This window comes from Anopheles arabiensis, chromosome 2 (assembly GCF_016920715.1).
Source record: "Anopheles arabiensis isolate DONGOLA chromosome 2, AaraD3, whole genome shotgun sequence".
In the NCBI taxonomy this organism is placed as follows: Eukaryota; Metazoa; Arthropoda; class Insecta; order Diptera; family Culicidae; genus Anopheles; species Anopheles arabiensis.
In genome coordinates this window covers 36,425,082-36,446,431 of record NC_053517.1, presented here as the reverse complement: position 1 = coordinate 36,446,431, position 21,350 = coordinate 36,425,082, and the positions used below count along the sequence as shown (strand labels likewise).

The window sequence follows — 21,350 nt, the reverse complement described above, 5'->3', positions numbered from 1 at the left end:
AGACTGTGATAATGCATCTCTCGTGCATTTGAAAGGATGCTTTACTATACAAAAAGCGATGTAGAATTATAGATTCTATTTAAAGAATTAACCACTAACACGATAATCATATGACACACTCTTTATATATCGATACGTAAACGATGATAAGTACACTGTTGCGCTCGTTTGGAATATTTAAAATGATTTGCGATCTTGCGAATAGATTTTGAAAGTTCATACTTAGAAAGGGTTTACCGGCAATACAAGGGGGAACGTAGCTAGTAGCATCCCCGAAGTGGCCATCTACTGGAGAAATCAATTCCCCATGGACTGCTACTGTTAATTGGCGCATATGCTGTTTGGGTAAGTTTTGCAATCTAAATATTCTTATTTTACATTAACATACACAAATGATGGTTAATAAAGATATACATAGTAATGGCAAAAACCAATTTTCCGCTAATGTGTTGATTTTTCATTTATTCGAACTACTCTGTGGTGTAACGTAACCGTCGTTTTGAAATGGCCATATCCGCCCGTTTCCGTTATGTCCCAAAATATCCCTTTTGCTTTGGTGGAGTCAAAATCTCACGCGCGCGAAAGCGATAAATTACCATTCATATATTAAGTATTTTACATTGGAACTGGAATTTATCAAATGTATCATTTTAATTACATCGTGAAGTTTCTGTATTAAATTGTAACGTACAACAAAAGGGATTCAGATTTTCCATTTTAAAATTTTGAAATCCTTTTACCAAACGAAACCAGTTGCAAATTACCCCAAACGCACAAATTTAAATTTGTACCCTTGTCAGTTTTGGGCCACATTGGCTTGAACTGTCAAGGTGCTCAAAATTCTCACAACCACCCTGTTCGAGACCATCTGCCAAATGAGCTGAATGCGTGTGTGTGCGTAAGCTTGCTGATGAGAAAAATCGACCAACGGCTATCGTGCATGTGTGTGCGTGATCTTTTACGCCTGTTTTAAGCGTACGATTCGTTCGAAATTGATGATAAATCAAGTGAACTTTATATTATTCGAGATTTTCAAGCTCATTTCTACTGTATTCACATATTTGGCGAACAATTGTGACGATACGTGATGCAGAAAATAGTCGGCGTCAGTGTTGGACCGCTAATAATACGCAGTGTTGTGGTGTGTGTGTGCGGTGTGCATTGCACGAACACAGTGACCGTGTTGGACGTTGTCAATATAAAAAAGAGCATACGATGGTGAAAAGTCGGCCATTTCTAACTGGTGTGTGAAACAGAGCGGTTGGTACGTGCGTGAGTTTCTGCGAGCATTGCCGCGCGGGCGCCCGGGTGTGTCTCCCCGGTAGCACCCCCGGTTGTTGCTGGAAGGGCGTTGCTGCTGGAGTAGTGGCAGCTGTGCGTAGCTTGGCTGGTGCGTGGCAAACCGGCATCGCAGTTCGGTTGGCCCTCGGATGCGGTCAACGGCACGGTTGTTGTAACAAAATGGCTGCCGTCTGGTGAAAAACGTGCGCGGCAAAGCGTTGGCGTTATTTCCGTGGATGGCGTCATGTCGGCCTGCTGCAAGGTTAGAAAATCAGTGCGTGTGTCCGAACCGGTTTAACCAGCACGGAACTAGCGGCCGTCAGTCTTCGATTAGAAAATGGTAAGTTTTCAATTCCGCTACTAAAACCTTCCTTCTCTCTTAATCAGAATAAATTTTAATATTCATCTTTCTAATTGTCTGTTCTCAGATGACCGTTCTCATTGGCGTTCAGCATGGACTACCGTAAGGAAACGATCCATCGCGTCGCCTTATTCCCCATCAACGTGCGTCGAAACCGCGTGGCTTGTCTCTGTTCGTGCTGAAGCGGCTCATGTTCCCGGTATTAGAAGCTGGCGGCGGAGACACGCCGGTACGCGGTGTGAAGACCATGGTTAACGACTTCACCAACACCACAGCACTTCATATTCATACGTGCGCATCAGTGTGTGTGTGTGAGTATAAGTCATCGCGATTTCCACATAGGAGTGGATCGCAATCGGGACGGCGAAAGAGATGCAGTAAAAGACCGACTATTCGGCTTTTCAGCACTAAGTCTCAGCAGCTCTTCTTTCTTCAGGCCGATGGCATGGAAAGCCATCCTGGCTGAAAAGATCTTTTAAACAACCACTAAAATTTCGGATGTAACATCTAGTATAAAACCTTGCACCATAGTGAATAAGGTAAACTGATACAGCATCAGCCCCTTAGCGGATAGTAACCAGCAATTGCATTGACGCCATTGTGAATTAGGTATGTTGTCACTATGGCATCCTTGCCATCGTGGATGCGATGCGGCTATACAGCGTCAGCTCCATCATGCAAGCTGTGCGGCGAAAGTGGCACCCCTTATTCCCTCAAACAACCACTAAAATTTCGGATATTATTCAAAGCCTAAATCATTGAGGTAGTCCGTTGTAGTAGGAAGTTTCGCGTTAAATTAAACAACCACTCAAATTTCGGATGTTAACATGTGATATGCATTGCCAATCGCACTCTGATACTTAAACATCGGGTAACCGAGAAAAACCCACGGTAATCGTTCAAGTTCTTTGTTCGTGTAGTTGGGATCGTAATCCAAATGTAATTTGGAAGTAGGAAGGAACGTAGAATGTAATAAACGCGTTAATCATTTTCATGCGCTGCATGGGAGAAATATCAAAAAAATTGTGCTTTGTCGTGTATTCGCTAAGAAAGAAAATAATGAATATAAGTGGTAATGGCTTGTCGAGCGTAGGAATGTTCTTAGGAAGCTCTGCCGGGATTTTATGAATCAATTGTGAACGCTGACAAATGGTGGTGCGATTAAGGTGGTTTAATCAGGTTTAAGTAGGCTTTTTTATGATATTGAACATCTTAATTTCCTTCGGAGGGTTCACGTCATTCCATTCTACATTCCTGCAGGTCAGTGGGCTCCAACCTGTGGTCCGCGAAAGAATTTACTTTTGAAAAAGATAAGCTTATTACTATAACTGTCGTGTATTTTTTCCACAATTAAGCTTACATTTTCAACAAGCATCTAGAATAACATTTAAAGATATTTTTGATCAAAAACTTGGAACTAAGTCTACAAAATGTATGCCCTCAATCGATGTGGACCGCGCGCAAATGTATTTTCTAAGCCAAGTGGTCCGCGATCCTAAAAAGGTTGGAGAGCACTTCTGTAGGCTACAGAACAGGTAAAACGCTTTACGGTGCAAGAGCAATTATTTATTGATATCAGAAAGCTTATATTCAACAATATGTAAACTGTTCACTACGATGAGCTCCAGAAAACAACAAAATAGGTCATATTACGTAACCGAAGTCGCCCAGTGGCTTAGCTTCTCGAAGAGCATTCCAATTTGTAGATGTTTAAATGTTTTACACGCTGTATCGTACATGAAGTTGTATCTAGTAAAGTTTACTACAATGGTGATGCGGCGTGTAACATGTAATGCTCCTTGCTACTTGTTCTGCGATCGTTTTAATGCTTCCACCAGTATCTCGATCCCAAAAATGATTATTGCAATTGCCCATTGAGCCAAGAAAAACAGCATCAGTGGCTTAAGATGCCTATAGCTAATGATAGCAGATGATCCATTGTAAATATCATATTGATGTTTACCGCTATTAATATACCAGATAAAGCAATTGTAATACTCCCGACGCCAGCACTGCTGCATACCGGCTTCGAAGACGCGTTGTTGAAATTTTTGAAAGCTCCTTACCAGCGGTGACTTAGCGCCAAATACATAAAACGGAATAGCCTCGTACACATTCTCGCTCAGTAGTGTGTATTGCATTCCGTACCCTTTCATTTTATCAGCAAACAGCTTTTCCATCATGAGAGCAGCACGATTTTCCACCAATGTAATACCATCGAATGCAAAATTATCTTTATCGTAGAACTTGACCATACCGTTCAGTTTATGCAATAATGTAATGTTAATGCTTTTGTAATGTACGGTGATGTTGCGTTCGCGCAAATCTTCAACCGACTTGGCGTCTGGGACACGTGGCGCTTCGGTGATGTACGATACAAGCTTTGCCTCGTACGCACACTTGAGTTGAAAAAATAGCACGATCAATGCACAGGCGGTTATTTTCTCGAAGCTTTTGGAAAGCACTAGCTGACGCTTATCAAAACCAAAGAGTGCCAAAGCTAGCAGATTGTTGGAGAAAAGTGTCGGCTTCAGTTGATGGATTATCTGGTAGGTTACAAGCATGCCCAGTATCATACCCCAGGCAGAATGCTCAAAAGGTTTGAGCATAATTTCCCACACAGTAAGCAAGCGTCCCTTCGGTGTGGCAATAGCGAACTGTTCCATGGCTACACCACTTACGGCGAATTTGTCGTACTGCGCCATAAAAAATCGATTTAGCATCAAATGTATCGGATTATACCGAGATAAACACTGGGCCAGTGAGTCATTGCTGTTGCATCGCAGCTGCTGTAAATGAAATGTAAGTTGTTGCGTTTCAGCAAAGAGAAGAAACAACCTATTGTCCTCGCCAGGCAGCTTTTCACAGTAAATGGATGTGTAGTAATCCTTAACGTATCCGGCCACTAACGTTTTGAACTGAATCGTCTGTAGCCGGTCGAAGAACAGTTGATCGAGCGTGGGGAGACCGGAGTGACTCGTGATGCGTAACGGTTGATAACGAAAGCAGAACACGGCGTCCTTATTGAATGAGATCAATACGAAGTATAACACCGACCTCGTTTGGAAATAATCTCCAATTTTCCTTGGCTGATCAGTCTCTGTTTCATCAAGCTCGAACAGGACAATAGTGGGACATTCGGGCGGTATGTTCACTATCCACTGGCTGGTGTAGAAGTGGTCAAATGTTTGCTGTTGGGTTCCCCACAGTATTATGACCATGTTGGGCTCTCGTAATGTAGGAACATGCTGGCCCCGATGGTCCGCTTGTAACAGACTGACATCTTGATTATTCAGACGCTGTGCGATGATGTTCAGCATCGGTGATAGTACAGATTTGTTGGAAAAATGGAGTAGCCAACAGTTATATACTCCAGAATGTTGGGTCTGAAGATTGTGGGTGATATTGGTTAAATAATCTATTACTTGCTCTTGTCGATCGGTGTGTGCACGAATACTGAGTAAAGCGAGGATCGCAAAGGATATTCGATCTATCTTGCGGAACATGTTGAACAAAGGCCGCTTTCAAGCACACTAAACTGGAAAACTTAATTTGCTTAACGATTTTGTTTCAAATTGTATAGTAATTATACCGTTTATAGTTTATAGGGTTTCAGTAGCAATTTCATTATGATTGCCTAATTATTCGTGACCAGAGCTGCTATTACGGGCAATAATTTTTCATTAAACTGTTTAAAACATCAAATAAATGAAAAAGGAACGAACGAAATAAACTGAAATATGGCGTAGAAGGATTAACTTACGAACAGTACGATACGATGGTTTAACCTAGCCACAAGAATTCACGTTGTGCTGTGAGCTCCATGTAGCCATACTAGACTTAATTGCTCTACATAATTGGATGAAAAGGACTGCTCACTGCTAAGATGAATGATTCTCGCAATTTTCACCAATACCTACCGATTTTTAATGGCCCAGAATCTGTCATTTTATTTAAAGGCTACTTTGTTCTGATTGAATTCTATTCATATTTTTTAAACTGGACCTTCAACTGAACACGACCCCACGATGGCTGCGTACGTACGCAGCCAGCTTGATGCTGTGATTTAAACTGACAGCATCGTAAGTTAGAAAACCCGTTGCGGTCATCAAGTGTATGGTAATGCTTTTTATTTGACATGATTTAGCTGGATAATCAATTAATGGCTGTTCGGTTCGATTAAAATATCTTTATCAGATCTTCAATTTAAAATACATATAAGTGTGAAAATGTGTAGAAGTTGTCAAAAGTTTGTTGTTGGTTTCCCCACAATATTATGACCAAATTGGGCACTCGAAAGAAGCGAAGAAGCTCGCCCCGGTGATCTGATTGCAGTAGACTGACATCTAGATTACTCAGGCGCTGTGCGATGTCGTTCAGCATCAGTGATAGTACAAATTTGATGGAAAACTGGAGTAGTCAGCAATTAAATACTCCAGAATGTTGGGTGTGAAGATTGTGGGTGATACTGGGCAAATAATCTATTATATCCTCTTGTCGATCGGCCTGTGTGCGAATACTGAGTAACGCGAGGATCGCAAAGGATATTACAACTGTTTTGCGGGACATGATGTCCAAATGCTGCTGTAAATAATACTAAACTAATATTACTAGGTTACTAAAACTCTATTAAGCGTATCCTTTCTCAGGTATAATTGTGTCATTGACCATCAGCTTATTATTCTTAATGAAAGAAAATACAGTAGAGGGAAATTGATAAAAGTGCGATACTAAATATAAGCTAATGAAAGATAAGGATAGTGCCATGGGAACCCCCACTTTGCGTGACATTTGGCAGCGGCACGATAGGAAACTCGATAGGAATAATCGGTGGTGTGACGGTCGAATCAATTATACCGCATGGTTTCGAGCAATTTTTATACAACATGTCTTTACTTCACCGCGTGGGATTGGTGATAATTCATTGCAAGCGTGATAAGTGCTTTTTTTACATTCTCAAATAGTTTATTGAACCAATAGCTGAAAAAAAGTCATTTTAGCTTTGGTATAGATACACGGTGTGCACGATAAATTTGATACTTACGGTTTTGTTTTATTATTAGCGATTGATCTCACATATATACACAAGCGATCGGAATGTGCTCGTATCGGCGCTTGCCTGGCCAATCGGCAGGAAAAGTGCTGCAAAATGCGTGCGAATAAAGTGCGTTTTTTTTACGATTAGGGTCTCAAACTCAATGCAGCTAGCTCAAACTGAAAGCTTCAGCAAACTGTAGTAAAGCCATAGAATACAAAAGTGGTCAATGGTAGGTCTGTTATGTGGCAGTAGTACACGATACTTTACCACGCGGCTGCCAAATGCTAAACCACCACGAGGAAATTTACCACATTTGATCTCCTAACTTTCCAGAACTGAAACCTTTTGTCTATTTTGTTTTTGGTTAAGTTGACGGAGGTATTAATAGATGGGTCTCCACCAAGGGCTTGCGCCCGGGTGGACGGGCTTGCCTGATACCTATTCTATGTAGCAGAAGCCTACCACGGAATCGAGCAGTAAGCGTGACGTACAGAAAGGTGAACGCACTTTTTAAGTCGTCCCATAATTCACCTATCTTGGGTCAAAGGTCAGCAACGACAATAGCATGGAAGCAGAGTTGCGCGCAAGGATGCTGGCTGCTAACCGGTCATTCTACAGCCTCAGTCAGTTCAAAAATCAGTTCATTTTGGGACTATATAGTACCTATATAGTACCGGTACTCACATACGCCTCTGAGACATGGACACTGTCCAAATCTGATGAAACCCTCTGAGCCATGTTCGAGAGGAAGATGCTCAGAAGGATGCTTGGCCCCGTCTGTGTGGAAGGACAAAGGAGGAGCCGCTATAATGACGAGCTATACGAGATGTACGGCGACCTCACTGTCGTGCAGCGTATCAAGCACGCCAGGCTCCGGTGGACTGGTTATGTTGTACGTATGGAAACGGGCGACCCAGCCCGTAAAGTCTTTTTAGGCCGTCCACAAGGACAGAGGAGGCGTGGTAGCCCCAAACTAAGGTGGCAAGATGGCGTGGAGGCGTCCGCCATTAAGGCCGGGATAACGGACTGGCTGACGAAGGCGTGAGACTGTGAGCGATTTCGGACACTCCTATATGCGGTCCTTTCTAGGAAAGAAGCAGAAAGGCTGTAAAGCTACCAACATAAAAAGTATGTTACCAGGCGTAACAACAAATTGGTTAACCCAATGCAAGATCCGGTTCTGCATGAATTACACGAGGTATTGCCGAGGTAGATTAACATTCAATGTTCAATGAAACTTTTAGATTGAATTATTTCGGATATTTTTTCAGCTTCTTTTTTCCCCGAATATTCATCCGTTCTTGACTGGAAACAGTTGTGCTTTATGTCTCAGTCATATCATCAGCTCGTTTTTATTTATTGCATGTCTTAGGAAGCGTTTTATCAGACATCAGAAAGCTTAGAAGTAACAATATTTTTGAGAATCAAGTAAACGAGTAAGCGATATTGATTTAGACTAGATGTTCGTAGATTGGTTTGGCCTTGAAGTACAGCACAATTAGGTTCTAGATAATTTGAATACATTTTCATCCCTGCGTACTTTATCCACAGACTTGTGATAACATCGCTTACAATCCCATGGTTTCTATTCTTAGCAGTAAAAGGGCACAAAAGTGTACATTTACAAGGCTACGACGATCATGGCATGATGACGATCGGGGAATAACACACCAAAACAGCTAAAGCTGACCTGTTCATGAGATTTAATGTATAATATTTAAAACAAAAGTGCAGTAACGATTGAAGAATTTTATCCACACACTTTATATGACACCAATCTATTGCGATCGTTCAAGTATTCCAACCAATATTTCGATCCCAAAAACCATTACCTCTAAGGCCCATTGAACGAAGAAAAACAGCATCAGTGGCTTGAGATGGTTGTAGCTGATGATAATAGATGATCCATCGTATGTACGTTCGGAATGATGTGTGTACTTAAGTCGATCTCGAATGATGTACCAGAGAAAGCAATTGTAATACTCCCGACGCCAGCGCTGCTGCATACCGGCCTCGAAGACGCGCTGTTGAAAGTTATGAAAGCGCCTTACCAGCAGTGACTTAGCTCCAAATACATAAAACGGAATAGCCTCGTACACATTCTCGCTCAGTAGTGTGTATTGCATGCCGTAGCCGTCCATGTTATCGGCAAACAGCTTTTCCGTAATCAGAGCAGCACGATTTTCCACAATCGTTATTCCATCGAATTCGAATTGATTTTTGCCGTAGAACTGGACCATACCGTTCAGTTTATGCACTAACGTAATATTGAAGTTTCTGTAATGTACGGTGATGTTGCGTTCGCGCAAGTCTTCAACCGACTTGGCGTCTGGGACACGTGGCGCTTCGGTGATGTACGATACAAGCTTTGCCTCGTACGCACACTTGAGTTGAAAAAATAGCACGATCAATGCACAGGCGGTTATTTTCTCGAAGCTTTTGGAAAGCACTAGCTGACGCTTATCAAAACCAAAGAGTGCCAAAGCTAGCAGATTGTTGGAGAAAAGTGTCGGCTTCAGTTGATGGATTATCTGGTAGGTTACAAGCATGCCCAGTATCATACCCCAGGCAGAATGCTCAAAAGGTTTGAGCATAATTTCCCACACAGTAAGCAAGCGTCCCTTCGGTGTGGCAATAGCGAACTGTTCCATGGCTACACCACTTACGGCGAATTTGTCGTACTGCGCCATAAAAAATCGATTTAGCATCAAATGTATCGGATTATACCGAGATAAACACTGGGCCAGTGAGTCATTGCTGTTGCATCGAAGCTGCTGTAAATGAAATGTAAGTTGTTGCGTTTCAGCAAACAGAAGAAACAACCTAATGTCCTCGCCAGGCAGCTTTTCACAGTAAATGGATGTGTAGTAATCCTTAACGTATCCGGCCACTAACGTTTTGAACTGAATCGTCTGTAGCCGGTCGAAGAACAGTTGATCGAGCGTGGGGAGACCGGAGTGACTCGTGATGCGTAACGGTTGATAACGAAAGCAGAACACGGCGTCCTTATTGAATGAGATCAATACGAAGTATAACACCGACCTCGTTTGGAAATAATCTCCAATTTTCCTTGGCTGATCAGTCTCTGTTTCATCAAGCTCGAACAGGACAATAGTGGGACATTCGGGCGGTATGTTCACTATCCACTGGCTGGTGTAGAAGTGGTCAAATGTTTGCTGTTGGGTTCCCCACAGTATTATGACCATGTTGGGCTCTCGTAATGTAGGAACATGCTGGCCCCGATGGTCCGCTTGTAACAGACTGACATCTTGATTATTCAGACGCTGTGCGATGATGTTCAGCATCGGTGATAGTACAGATTTGTTGGAAAAATGGAGTAGCCAACAGTTATATACTCCAGAATGTTGGGTCTGAAGATTGTGGGTGATATTGGTTAAATAATCTATTACTTGCTCTTGTCGATCGGTGTGTGCACGAATACTGAGTAAAGCGAGGATCGCAAAGGATATTCGATCTATCTTGCGGAACATGTTGAACAAAGGCCGCTTTCAAGCACACTAAACTGGAAAACTTAATTTGCTTAACGATTTTGTTTCAAATTGTATAGTAATTATACCGTTTATAGTTTATAGGGTTTCAGTAGCAATTTCATTATGATTGCCTAATTATTCGTGACCAGAGCTGCTATTACGGGCAATAATTTTTCATTAAACTGTTTAAAACATCAAATAAATGAAAAAGGAACGAACGAAATAAACTGAAATATGGCGTAGAAGGATTAACTTACGAACAGTACGATACGATGGTTTAACCTAGCCACAAGAATTCACGTTGTGCTGTGAGCTCCATGTAGCCATACTAGACTTAATTGCTCTACATAATTGGATGAAAAGGACTGCTCACTGCTAAGATGAATGATTCTCGCAATTTTCACCAATACCTACCGATTTTTAATGGCCCAGAATCTGTCATTTTATTTAAAGGCTACTTTGTTCTGATTGAATTCTATTCATATTTTTTAAACTGGACCTTCAACTGAACACGACCCCACGATGGCTGCGTACGTACGCAGCCAGCTTGATGCTGTGATTTAAACTGACAGCATCGTAAGTTAGAAAACCCGTTGCGGTCATCAAGTGTATGGTAATGCTTTTTATTTGACATGATTTAGCTGGATAATCAATTAATGGCTGTTCGGTTCGATTAAAATATCTTTATCAGATCTTCAATTTAAAATACATATAAGTGTGAAAATGTGTAGAAGTTGTCAAAAGTTTGTTGTTGGTTTCCCCACAATATTATGACCAAATTGGGCACTCGAAAGAAGCGAAGAAGCTCGCCCCGGTGATCTGATTGCAGTAGACTGACATCTAGATTACTCAGGCGCTGTGCGATGTCGTTCAGCATCAGTGATAGTACAAATTTGATGGAAAACTGGAGTAGTCAGCAATTAAATACTCCAGAATGTTGGGTGTGAAGATTGTGGGTGATACTGGGCAAATAATCTATTATATCCTCTTGTCGATCGGCCTGTGTGCGAATACTGAGTAACGCGAGGATCGCAAAGGATATTACAACTGTTTTGCGGGACATGATGTCCAAATGCTGCTGTAAATAATACTAAACTAATATTACTAGGTTACTAAAACTCTATTAAGCGTATCCTTTCTCAGGTATAATTGTGTCATTGACCATCAGCTTATTATTCTTAATGAAAGAAAAATACAGTAGAGGGAAATTGATAAAAGTGCGATACTAAATATAAGCTAATGAAAGATAAGGATAGTGCCATGGGAACCCCCACTTTGCGTGACATTTGGCAGCGGCACGATAGGAAACTCGATAGGAATAATCGGTGGTGTGACGGTCGAATCAATTATACCGCATGGTTTCGAGCAATTTTTATACAACATGTCTTTACTTCACCGCGTGGGATTGGTGATAATTCATTGCAAGCGTGATAAGTGCTTTTTTTACATTCTCAAATAGTTTATTGAACCAATAGCTGAAAAAAAGTCATTTTAGCTTTGGTATAGATACACGGTGTGCACGATAAATTTGATACTTACGGTTTTGTTTTATTATTAGCGATTGATCTCACATATATACACAAGCGATCGGAATGTGCTCGTATCGGCGCTTGCCTGGCCAATCGGCAGGAAAAGTGCTGCAAAATGCGTGCGAATAAAGTGCGTTTTTTTTACGATTAGGGTCTCAAACTCAATGCAGCTAGCTCAAACTGAAAGCTTCAGCAAACTGTAGTAAAGCCATAGAATACAAAAGTGGTCAATGGTAGGTCTGTTATGTGGCAGTAGTACACGATACTTTACCACGCGGCTGCCAAATGCTAAACCACCACGAGGAAATTTACCACATTTGATCTCCTAACTTTCCAGAACTGAAACCTTTTGTCTATTTTGTTTTTGGTTAAGTTGACGGAGGTATTAATAGATGGGTCTCCACCAAGGGCTTGCGCCCGGGTGGACGGGCTTGCCTGATACCTATTCTATGTAGCAGAAGCCTACCACGGAATCGAGCAGTAAGCGTGACGTACAGAAAGGTGAACGCACTTTTTAAGTCGTCCCATAATTCACCTATCTTGGGTCAAAGGTCAGCAACGACAATAGCATGGAAGCAGAGTTGCGCGCAAGGATGCTGGCTGCTAACCGGTCATTCTACAGCCTCAGTCAGTTCAAAAATCAGTTCATTTTGGGACTATATAGTACCTATATAGTACCGGTACTCACATACGCCTCTGAGACATGGACACTGTCCAAATCTGATGAAACCCTCTGAGCCATGTTCGAGAGGAAGATGCTCAGAAGGATGCTTGGCCCCGTCTGTGTGGAAGGACAAAGGAGGAGCCGCTATAATGACGAGCTATACGAGATGTACGGCGACCTCACTGTCGTGCAGCGTATCAAGCACGCCAGGCTCCGGTGGACTGGTTATGTTGTACGTATGGAAACGGGCGACCCAGCCCGTAAAGTCTTTTAGGCCGTCCACAAGGACAGAGGAGGCGTGGTAGCCCCAAACTAAGGTGGCAAGATGGCGTGGAGGCGTCCGCCATTAAGGCCGGGATAACGGACTGGCTGACGAAGGCGTGAGACTGTGAGCGATTTCGGACACTCCTATATGCGGTCCTTTCTAGGAAAGAAGCAGAAAGGCTGTAAAGCTACCAACATAAAAAGTATGTTACCAGGCGTAACAACAAATTGGTTAACCCAATGCAAGATCCGGTTCTGCATGAATTACACGAGGTATTGCCGAGGTAGATTAACATTCAATGTTCAATGAAACTTTTAGATTGAATTATTTCGGATATTTTTTCAGCTTCTTTTTTCCCCGAATATTCATCCGTTCTTGACTGGAAACAGTTGTGCTTTATGTCTCAGTCATATCATCAGCTCGTTTTTATTTATTGCATGTCTTAGGAAGCGTTTTATCAGACATCAGAAAGCTTAGAAGTAACAATATTTTTGAGAATCAAGTAAACGAGTAAGCGATATTGATTTAGACTAGATGTTCGTAGATTGGTTTGGCCTTGAAGTACAGCACAATTAGGTTCTAGATAATTTGAATACATTTTCATCCCTGCGTACTTTATCCACAGACTTGTGATAACATCGCTTACAATCCCATGGTTTCTATTCTTAGCAGTAAAAGGGCACAAAAGTGTACATTTACAAGGCTACGACGATCATGGCATGATGACGATCGGGGAATAACACACCAAAACAGCTAAAGCTGACCTGTTCATGAGATTTAATGTATAATATTTAAAACAAAAGTGCAGTAACGATTGAAGAATTTTATCCACACACTTTATATGACACCAATCTATTGCGATCGTTCAAGTATTCCAACCAATATTTCGATCCCAAAACCATTACCTCTAAGGCCCATTGAACGAAGAAAAACAGCATCAGTGGCTTGAGATGGTTGTAGCTGATGATAATAGATGATCCATCGTATGTACGTTCGGAATGATGTGTGTACTTAAGTCGATCTCGAATGATGTACCAGAGAAAGCAATTGTAATACTCCCGACGCCAGCGCTGCTGCATACCGGCCTCGAAGACGCGCTGTTGAAAGTTATGAAAGCGCCTTACCAGCAGTGACTTAGCTCCAAATACATAAAACGGAATAGCCTCGTACACATTCTCGCTCAGTAGTGTGTATTGCATGCCGTAGCCGTCCATGTTATCGGCAAACAGCTTTTCCGTAATCAGAGCAGCACGATTTTCCACAATCGTTATTCCATCGAATTCGAATTGATTTTTGCCGTAGAACTGGACCATACCGTTCAGTTTATGCACTAACGTAATATTGAAGTTTCTGTAATGTACGGTGATGTTGCGTTCGCGCAAGTCTTCAACCGACTTGGCGTCTGGGACACGTGGCGCTTCGGTGATGTACGATACAAGCTTTGCCTCGTACGCACACTTGAGTTGAAAAAATAGCACGATCAATGCACAGGCGGTTATTTTCTCGAAGCTTTTGGAAAGCACTAGCTGACGCTTATCAAAACCAAAGAGTGCCAAAGCTAGCAGATTGTTGGAGAAAAGTGTCGGCTTCAGTTGATGGATTATCTGGTAGGTTACAAGCATGCCCAGTATCATACCCCAGGCAGAATGCTCAAAAGGTTTGAGCATAATTTCCCACACAGTAAGCAAGCGTCCCTTCGGTGTGGCAATAGCGAACTGTTCCATGGCTACACCACTTACGGCGAATTTGTCGTACTGCGCCATAAAAAATCTATTTAGTATCAAATGTATCGGATTATAACGCGATACACACTGGGCCATAGATTCATTGCTGTTGCATCGAAGCTGCTGTAAATGAAATGTAAGTTGTTGCGTTTCAGCAAACAGAAGAAACAACCTAATGTCCTCGCCAGGCAGCTTTTCACAGTAAATGGATGTGTAGTAATCCTTAACGTATCCGGCCACTAACGTTTTGAACTGAATCGTCTGTAGCCGGTCGAAGAACAGTTGATCGAGCGTGGGGAGACCGGAGTGACTCGTGATGCGTAACGGTTGATAACGAAAGCAGAACACGGCGTCCTTATTGAATGAGATCAATACGAAGTAGAACACCAATCTCTTTCGGAAATAATCTGCAATTTTCCTTGGCTGATCAGTCCCAGTTTCATCAAGCTCGAACAGGACAATGGTGGGACATTCGGGCGGTATGTTCACTATCAACTGGCTGGTGTAGAAGTTGTCAAATGTTTGCTGTTGGGTTCCCCACAGTATTATGACCATGTTGGGCTCTCGGAATGTAGGAACATGCTGACCTCGATGATTTGATTGCAGTAGACTGACATCTTGATTACTCAAGTGTTGTGCGATGTTGTTCAGTATCGGTGATTGTACTGTGTTGTTGGAAAAATGGAGTAGCCAACAGTTATATACTCCAGAATGTTGGGTCTGAAGATTGTGGGTGATATTGGTTAAATAATCTATTACTTGCTCTTGTCGACCGGCCTGCGCACGAATACTGAGAAAGGTGAGAATTGCAAAGGACATTCGATCTATCTTGCGGAACATGTTGAACAAAGGCCGCTTTCAAGCACACTAAACTGACGATATAGTTCGATTCACGGCACAAGTAATGTGTTGGTTACAATGAGATAATTACGCTCATTACAATAATTGACTAATAATGATGCACCTATAATTCGTTATTAAGGTGAAAACCAAAAGCATGGAAAGGTGAGAACGAAACAAAAAATTAAGATTTTTTTAAATAGAATTTTAATCATTAAATTGCTATGAGCTATTATATTAATCCAACTGATTTCATTCAAATGTATAGTTTTGCAACTTAATAGGATCATGGAAGAAATTATTTATATTAATGGTTTACAATTGAATTTCCCTTGCGTTAAATTTAATGAGTTGGTACTAACTCTTGAATTAGCACTCGACTTCGATCGTAACGTCGCAAAACGTCAGTGCCGCATTTGTGTAAAAAATCAAAACATAAAAACCCCAAAATTCATGATTGCTTTTGATTTGTTCTAATACACCAACTATATTTTTCAACAACGAGGTCGAAAAAAATAATCGAAGTAAATATTGATTCTAGACAATTAACTACAGTATGTGCTCGGTAATCCGTACCTTTTTAATCCGCACTTGATGGAGTGATGTTTGATGACGTTTTGATGTATGTTTTTTATGTTTGTTTCAGTTAATTAATAAATCATTAAAAATCAAACATTTTCTTGTCTTACATTGCTTCTAGACGTCATATATATATATATATATATATATATATATATATATATATATATATATATATATATATATATATATATATATATATATATATATATACATTCCGCGACAATGTTTGGCGATACTTTCCATTTGTCAAACCGTCTATGTTCCGTCAAGCACGAAAGTATGCCCAAGATTAAGCTTAAACGATTGAAAAATTGAATACTCATAGAAAAAATGAAAGCTCCACAGCTTCATTGGTTTGATCAATAGATGGCGTATATTACCAACTCATCATTATGTTGCTATCCTTTTCTTGCAATGTGTTTCGACAAGTTTCATCTTATCATGACCTATGTAGCCTTCTAACTTTCAGAGCAAAAGTCTATATGAATGGTCGTCGTGCGGTCAGAAACGTGGGTATCAACACCAACGACCATTACTCATATCTCACTTGCTTCAGTGCTGGAGATTTTCGTTGGAGTTTAGTATTTAAACAATCGTATCGCCGTTCTAGTTCTAGCGATGCATAACTTCAATGCGAAACCATACAACAGTACAGAGGAAATGAGAAAGCTCTCCTCCAAGCGATGAAGCTCCACTGGTTGAGGTATCCCACCAACAGATAGCGCAACCAGCTTTTTTTCTATTTTTAGAATGCATGAGTCGTTTACCATCTGCTAAACGAAGTCTTTCTATATTCCGTTTAGATATAGAGCTTGAGTTGTTTAGAAGTCGTTTAGTGGTCGTTTAGTGGATTTCTGACACTTGGGTGGCTAAATTCGATTGTTTCGTCGCGAAACTCGATCGCTGCGTTTCTGTAAAAATTTTCGACAATCGCGGCTGCCCTTGATTTTGTTTTAAAAACGGAAAAGTTTTATCAGTACAAAGAGCTCAAATTTGTCGCGGTACAAAAGTTGGTCGTCTAGAAGCAGTGTATAAGCATTGTAGCACCGCTTTTATTTACGCCATAACGCTTCTAAATATATAAAAAAGCATTTTCTAGCTACCTTTAAACATTGCTTCATATACAAAAAATATCGTTTAGATTTTAGAAGCACAGAAACATAAATTCATTTTGAAAATCAAGTTATGTTTTTTAAAGTACAACAAACTTTTATTTATGCTATAACAAGAATTATTGGCATCTGTTCGATCTGAAATTTACACGACAAACCGCCGTGCGTTATGAACAGCTACGGCAAACCCTGCAAGCGAACAGGCTACGGACCAATTTCCATCCAGCGCACATGTCATTTGCACTCCGAACGTCGAGTGTGCCGGATCGCGTTACGCTCACGCTCACGTCTCATTCAGTCTCTCACTCTTTCTCTCGCGCTGCCGTTCAGATTGGTCTCGTGTGTGTTTGTTCGCGCTCGACTTCCAGATCGGCCGGTGGCGGTTTGTGTTGCTGTCGGTATCGCTGGACCGTGTGCGCCAGTTGTTGTGTTGTGTGCAAGCGGGTATCTCGCGAAGGGTGCCTCGCCGGCATCTATCCGGCTGGACCGTGTTTTTGTGCGGTGTCCTTTTTGGTGAAGCGTACACAGGGTAAGAAGCGAGCATCGTACCACCAAGTACCCGTGTGTGTGTCTGCGTGCGCGTCTGTGTGTGAATGTTGTGTGCGTGTGCCCGCAGGTGTAAACAAAAGTGAGCGGCCACCAGCGAAAGATAGGTTCGATCAACACAGCATAGAAGCATAGCTGGGCAACGTTGGAATTTGTGCGGCAAACTTCGACAACAGCAACGTAAGAATGTTTTCTTTTAGCTTTTCTTTCGAATTTGACTTCCTTCAAAATTTTGTTTAAAATGTACAATAATTTGAAAAAGTATTAAAGTGTGCATCGTGTGGAATGTGGAGGAATGCGGCATGAGCTTAGAAAGCTGCCGAACGGGAAGCAAAGAAAACCGGGAAAGTAAGACGAGAAGCAAACACTGGAATAGGATATGTGCGTTTCAAAGCCACGGATGGTTCGATTCTATCGATTCTGGTATTCCCCGTGTTTGGTGGGGTTAAAGAGAGATACCGATCGAAATCGGGTGAACAGATTACACGCCAAGGCATTTGTCGGAGCGGTCTGTGGTTGCTACGAAAGCGTAGCTAAGACACCAAGCAGTTCCGCTTACCGTGATACGAAAAAGCATGACAGGAAAGCATCGAAATGCATATGACAAGTTCATATGCAGGAACAGGCAGGTCTGTGGCAGCATTACGAAGTGCGTGGAAAACATCTAAATTTGTTTCCGTATCTGTATATTCATCCAGCACAACAGACTAATGAAAAATCATTCAACAATTCAATATGTATTCTAAACATTACTTTTAATTAAAGCGCTCTCAATGCACAAAAGCTACCGAACACCAAATCACTGCTGGCAAAACATTGCGTTTTTATTGGGCGTCCGTGGTGCCGGCATGCCTTAGCTGGCCAGATCGCCACAGGGAATGGCGAAACCTGTTAAAATCCAATTTCGCTTCCACTGCAACATGGATTCACTGCGACTGTGGGATCCGGGTGGGCAGTGGGCCATCCTCGAACGGTAGAGGACGCAACGTTGAATTGAATTTCTGCTCCCTTCGTCGTGCCTTGGTGTTGTGGTCCAAACCGGCGTTCTGCGTTTTTTGGCCTAATTACTTTTCACCGCACAGCGGTTGTTGCCGCTTTGCCGCACGCTTGAAATTGCAACGAATAAAACGGTTTGACGGTTCGTTCTGGACCTCCGTGCTTGGGAGGAAGAGAAGAGCCGGACAAAGCAGATGGAAAGGTTCGCAACACTAAGCGTGGTCGCCTATGCCGGATGGTTGAACTTTCGGTGGAGTAGTTTACGTATCTGATGGAGACTAAATTTCAATCAAATAGAACGACTTTTGGTAAAATACGGGACACAATAGAGACAAAGGTAGCATCTTTGTTTGTTGCGCAATGTAGATGCAGCTGACATATTTTGCTACAAATTGTTGCCAAATTTTATAGAGAAAACGACTGACAAAAATTGATTTAATTGTACCAAACTGATACGAAAAGGGTGTGTGTATGTTAAGAAAACATTATACAATTCATCCGTTTCTGTTTGAAAGTGTAAGCTACAAACATGCGGTTTTGATCGATCAACATCTACCACGTGGTTAAGGAATGTTTTGACGCAGGAAGCATTTAGCGTAAAAGTCAAAACGGAACAGTGGGACACATTCTAAATCCTTTCGGGGTCCCGCTCAGGGTCGTCTTACTTCACTCGTCTTGCTTGAACACCACCCCTGTCTGTGGGCCGAGAAGACAGCATGCCAACGAAGCCACTAAATGAAAGATGGAAACAAGATTCAGCTCAACAAAAGAAGCAAAAAACGGCTCGTGTTCATTCATCTTTTCAATCTTGTTGTGCCCCGTTTGCGCTGTCGACAAAAATGAAATCCAGAATCAGTGGGACAAAAAAACTAAGGCCAATGTGAGATCTCCATTCCATTTGGGCTAGAGAATGCGGGCGCTGAGCTCAATTCGACTTGGCGAGGGCCCGAAACTCGAGGTTATTTTCCCGCGAAATCAGTGGCCTCTGAAGGTCTAGCTTTTTTGTTTTTAGTATAGCAAAGTTTTTCTTTTGTTTTTGTATGCTAACCAATCGGTAGGCTAACGTATCAAACTGTTACTATTACGGGAACGGGCGTGTTGCATTGACATTCCATTAAGGGAGAAGATATTGTACGGTTTGGGAAAAGTGGACATTTGATTTTTGGTGTGTACTTTTGCACGCAAACAGTTGTCTTTGTCTCGTTGGTCTTTCTACATGCGATAAGCGCACTCATGCTGCCACTGTATAGGTGGTTTTAAAACATTTTTTGTTTGTTTTTCTATACCCATTCCGTTCATGGTACGGAATCCACTCGATGTACTCCAGTTGAGTTTGATACATTGATTTTTAGTGAAATACGAAATGTTCAACCGTCAGCAGAGGTAGAAGTAGAGCAGTGTTTGTACTATCGAATGAATGATTTGATTTCCATTCGCTCGTGATTGTGATGTGATTTAGACCGTCCCACAAAGAGGAGATGACCAATTTCGCTTATCCGTTTACGGCTTTTGCCTGCAATTTTATTTAAATGTTACAAAGAGGCGAGCTCGAAACAAGTATCGATTTGATTTGCATCTCGCATAGAACTGTAGTCAATAGTTGTTAAAAAAAGAGAAAAAAATATTGTCGATGTGGCAAATTCTTTGTAATTTGTTGTTTTATTATTCGTAAACCATCATACACCACGTTAACTGCTGCATCGTAACAGGGAAATAGGATACATTTGTGGTGATATTATTTTTTTTATGTAAAAAAGCAGAAAGAAAAAAATGTTCAAGCTCTAAAAACAAGCACTGTGAACAAATACTACACGCAAATGTAATGGGGTATCACAATTCTGCATACTTTTAATTTAAATTAATTATGGTCCCAAAAAAACTGCACGCGGTTTTGTACCATCAGCTGCCAAAAAGGTGTGCTGCAAGCAAATAAATGATCAAATTAATCGGTTATCTTACCCAAGCTAGCCCTGCGGGATATAAGAAAAAAAAAAAAAAACACCATGCCTCCAGCGTAAATATGAAACCAGGAACAAATTTGAACAAACTGCACAAAAGTGAGGAAAAATATGATAAAAATAAAATCGAGAAAACAAAACACAACAAAAAACGATAGTAACAGATGGAAAGTTGTTTTAAATCATCGAAACACAAAAAAAAAAAGATGAAAGCAGCAGCAACAGCAACTTTAGCCACACAAACACACACATACATACAAAAAAAGTAGTAAAACCATGCGTTTTCAGCACATTTTCACAGCACGGTCACCGATCGCCGTGGGCTGCTTGCTAATCAAGGTGAACCTTAAAACATGTGCTTACCACTTGAGAGCCTTCCGGCCCTCCTCGCACCCGGGCGAGCCTTAAGGGCTTAGGTAGGCGGTAATTGGTCGTAAGGTTGGCCTACAGAACCATTTCCGCATCGTAAGCTTTATGTTTTTTTCCCCAAAATTTAATATTGCATTTGTTTCGGGCGAGTTGTGTGGTTGTGTACGCACCTTTTGCTTGTTTTTTTTGCGCCTTTTATTGTGTTCAACAATTTTGTCGCATTGCTTTGCAACATTTGCAATATTTTATTGTGCGTTTTGTTAGACTTTTTGCATACATTTGTAGCATTCCTTGTTTTACGGGCTTGATTTTGCCGATTGTATTGCCCGGTTGCTATTTTTTGCGTATGTTTTCTGCAAAGTGTGTTTTTTTGTACTTCTTTTTCGTTTGAGACGCTCGTTTCTTCCTCTTTGCACACTTGGCACCCGATGAAATATGCAAATATGGATGGGAGCTTTTGTGTGTGTGTGTTTCTGAACCCCCTCTCCCCCCCCCACTCTTTCCCTGCATCACTTCACTCTGCGATGGCGTGACTTATTTATTTATTTCTTATTTTCTGCCTGTGATGAAGTGCCGAAACTTGCAGCATTTGAT

The 21,350-nt window shown here is 41.5% G+C and overlaps 2 protein-coding genes and 1 long non-coding RNA gene across 4 annotated transcripts in view; 2 read left to right on the top strand and 1 right to left on the bottom strand.

Moving 5' to 3' along the window:
- The first annotated feature begins 1,219 nt into the window (after positions 1-1,219).
- Positions 1,220-2,665, top strand: LOC120896218. The gene is made up of 2 exons (XR_005738411.1): positions 1,220-1,621; positions 1,710-2,665. It is a non-coding gene; the product is annotated as an uncharacterized LOC120896218 (long non-coding RNA).
- A 10,788-nt stretch (positions 2,666-13,453) lies between these two features.
- LOC120898072 lies at positions 13,454-14,908 on the bottom strand. Its single transcript, XM_040303410.1, has one exon. The coding sequence runs from the start codon at positions 14,906-14,908 to the stop codon at positions 13,454-13,456; it is 1,455 nt and encodes a 484-aa protein (XP_040159344.1).
- Positions 14,909-17,130: 2,222 nt separating this feature from the next.
- LOC120908739 (extracellular sulfatase SULF-1 homolog) overlaps positions 17,131-21,350 on the top strand; it is a 45,879-nt gene continuing 41,659 nt past the window's right edge. For both annotated transcript variants that reach the window (XM_040320058.1, XM_040320057.1), the window contains exon 1: positions 17,131-17,613. The gene's annotated coding sequence lies outside the window, so the exon portion shown is untranslated. The remainder of the gene's footprint in view (positions 17,614-21,350) is intronic.

What these genes read in the sequence shown, in the direction of transcription:
- LOC120898072 (XM_040303410.1), bottom strand. Translation starts at nt 14,908, where the DNA reads ATGGTCATAATACTGTGGGGAACCCAACAGCAAACATTTGACAACTTC.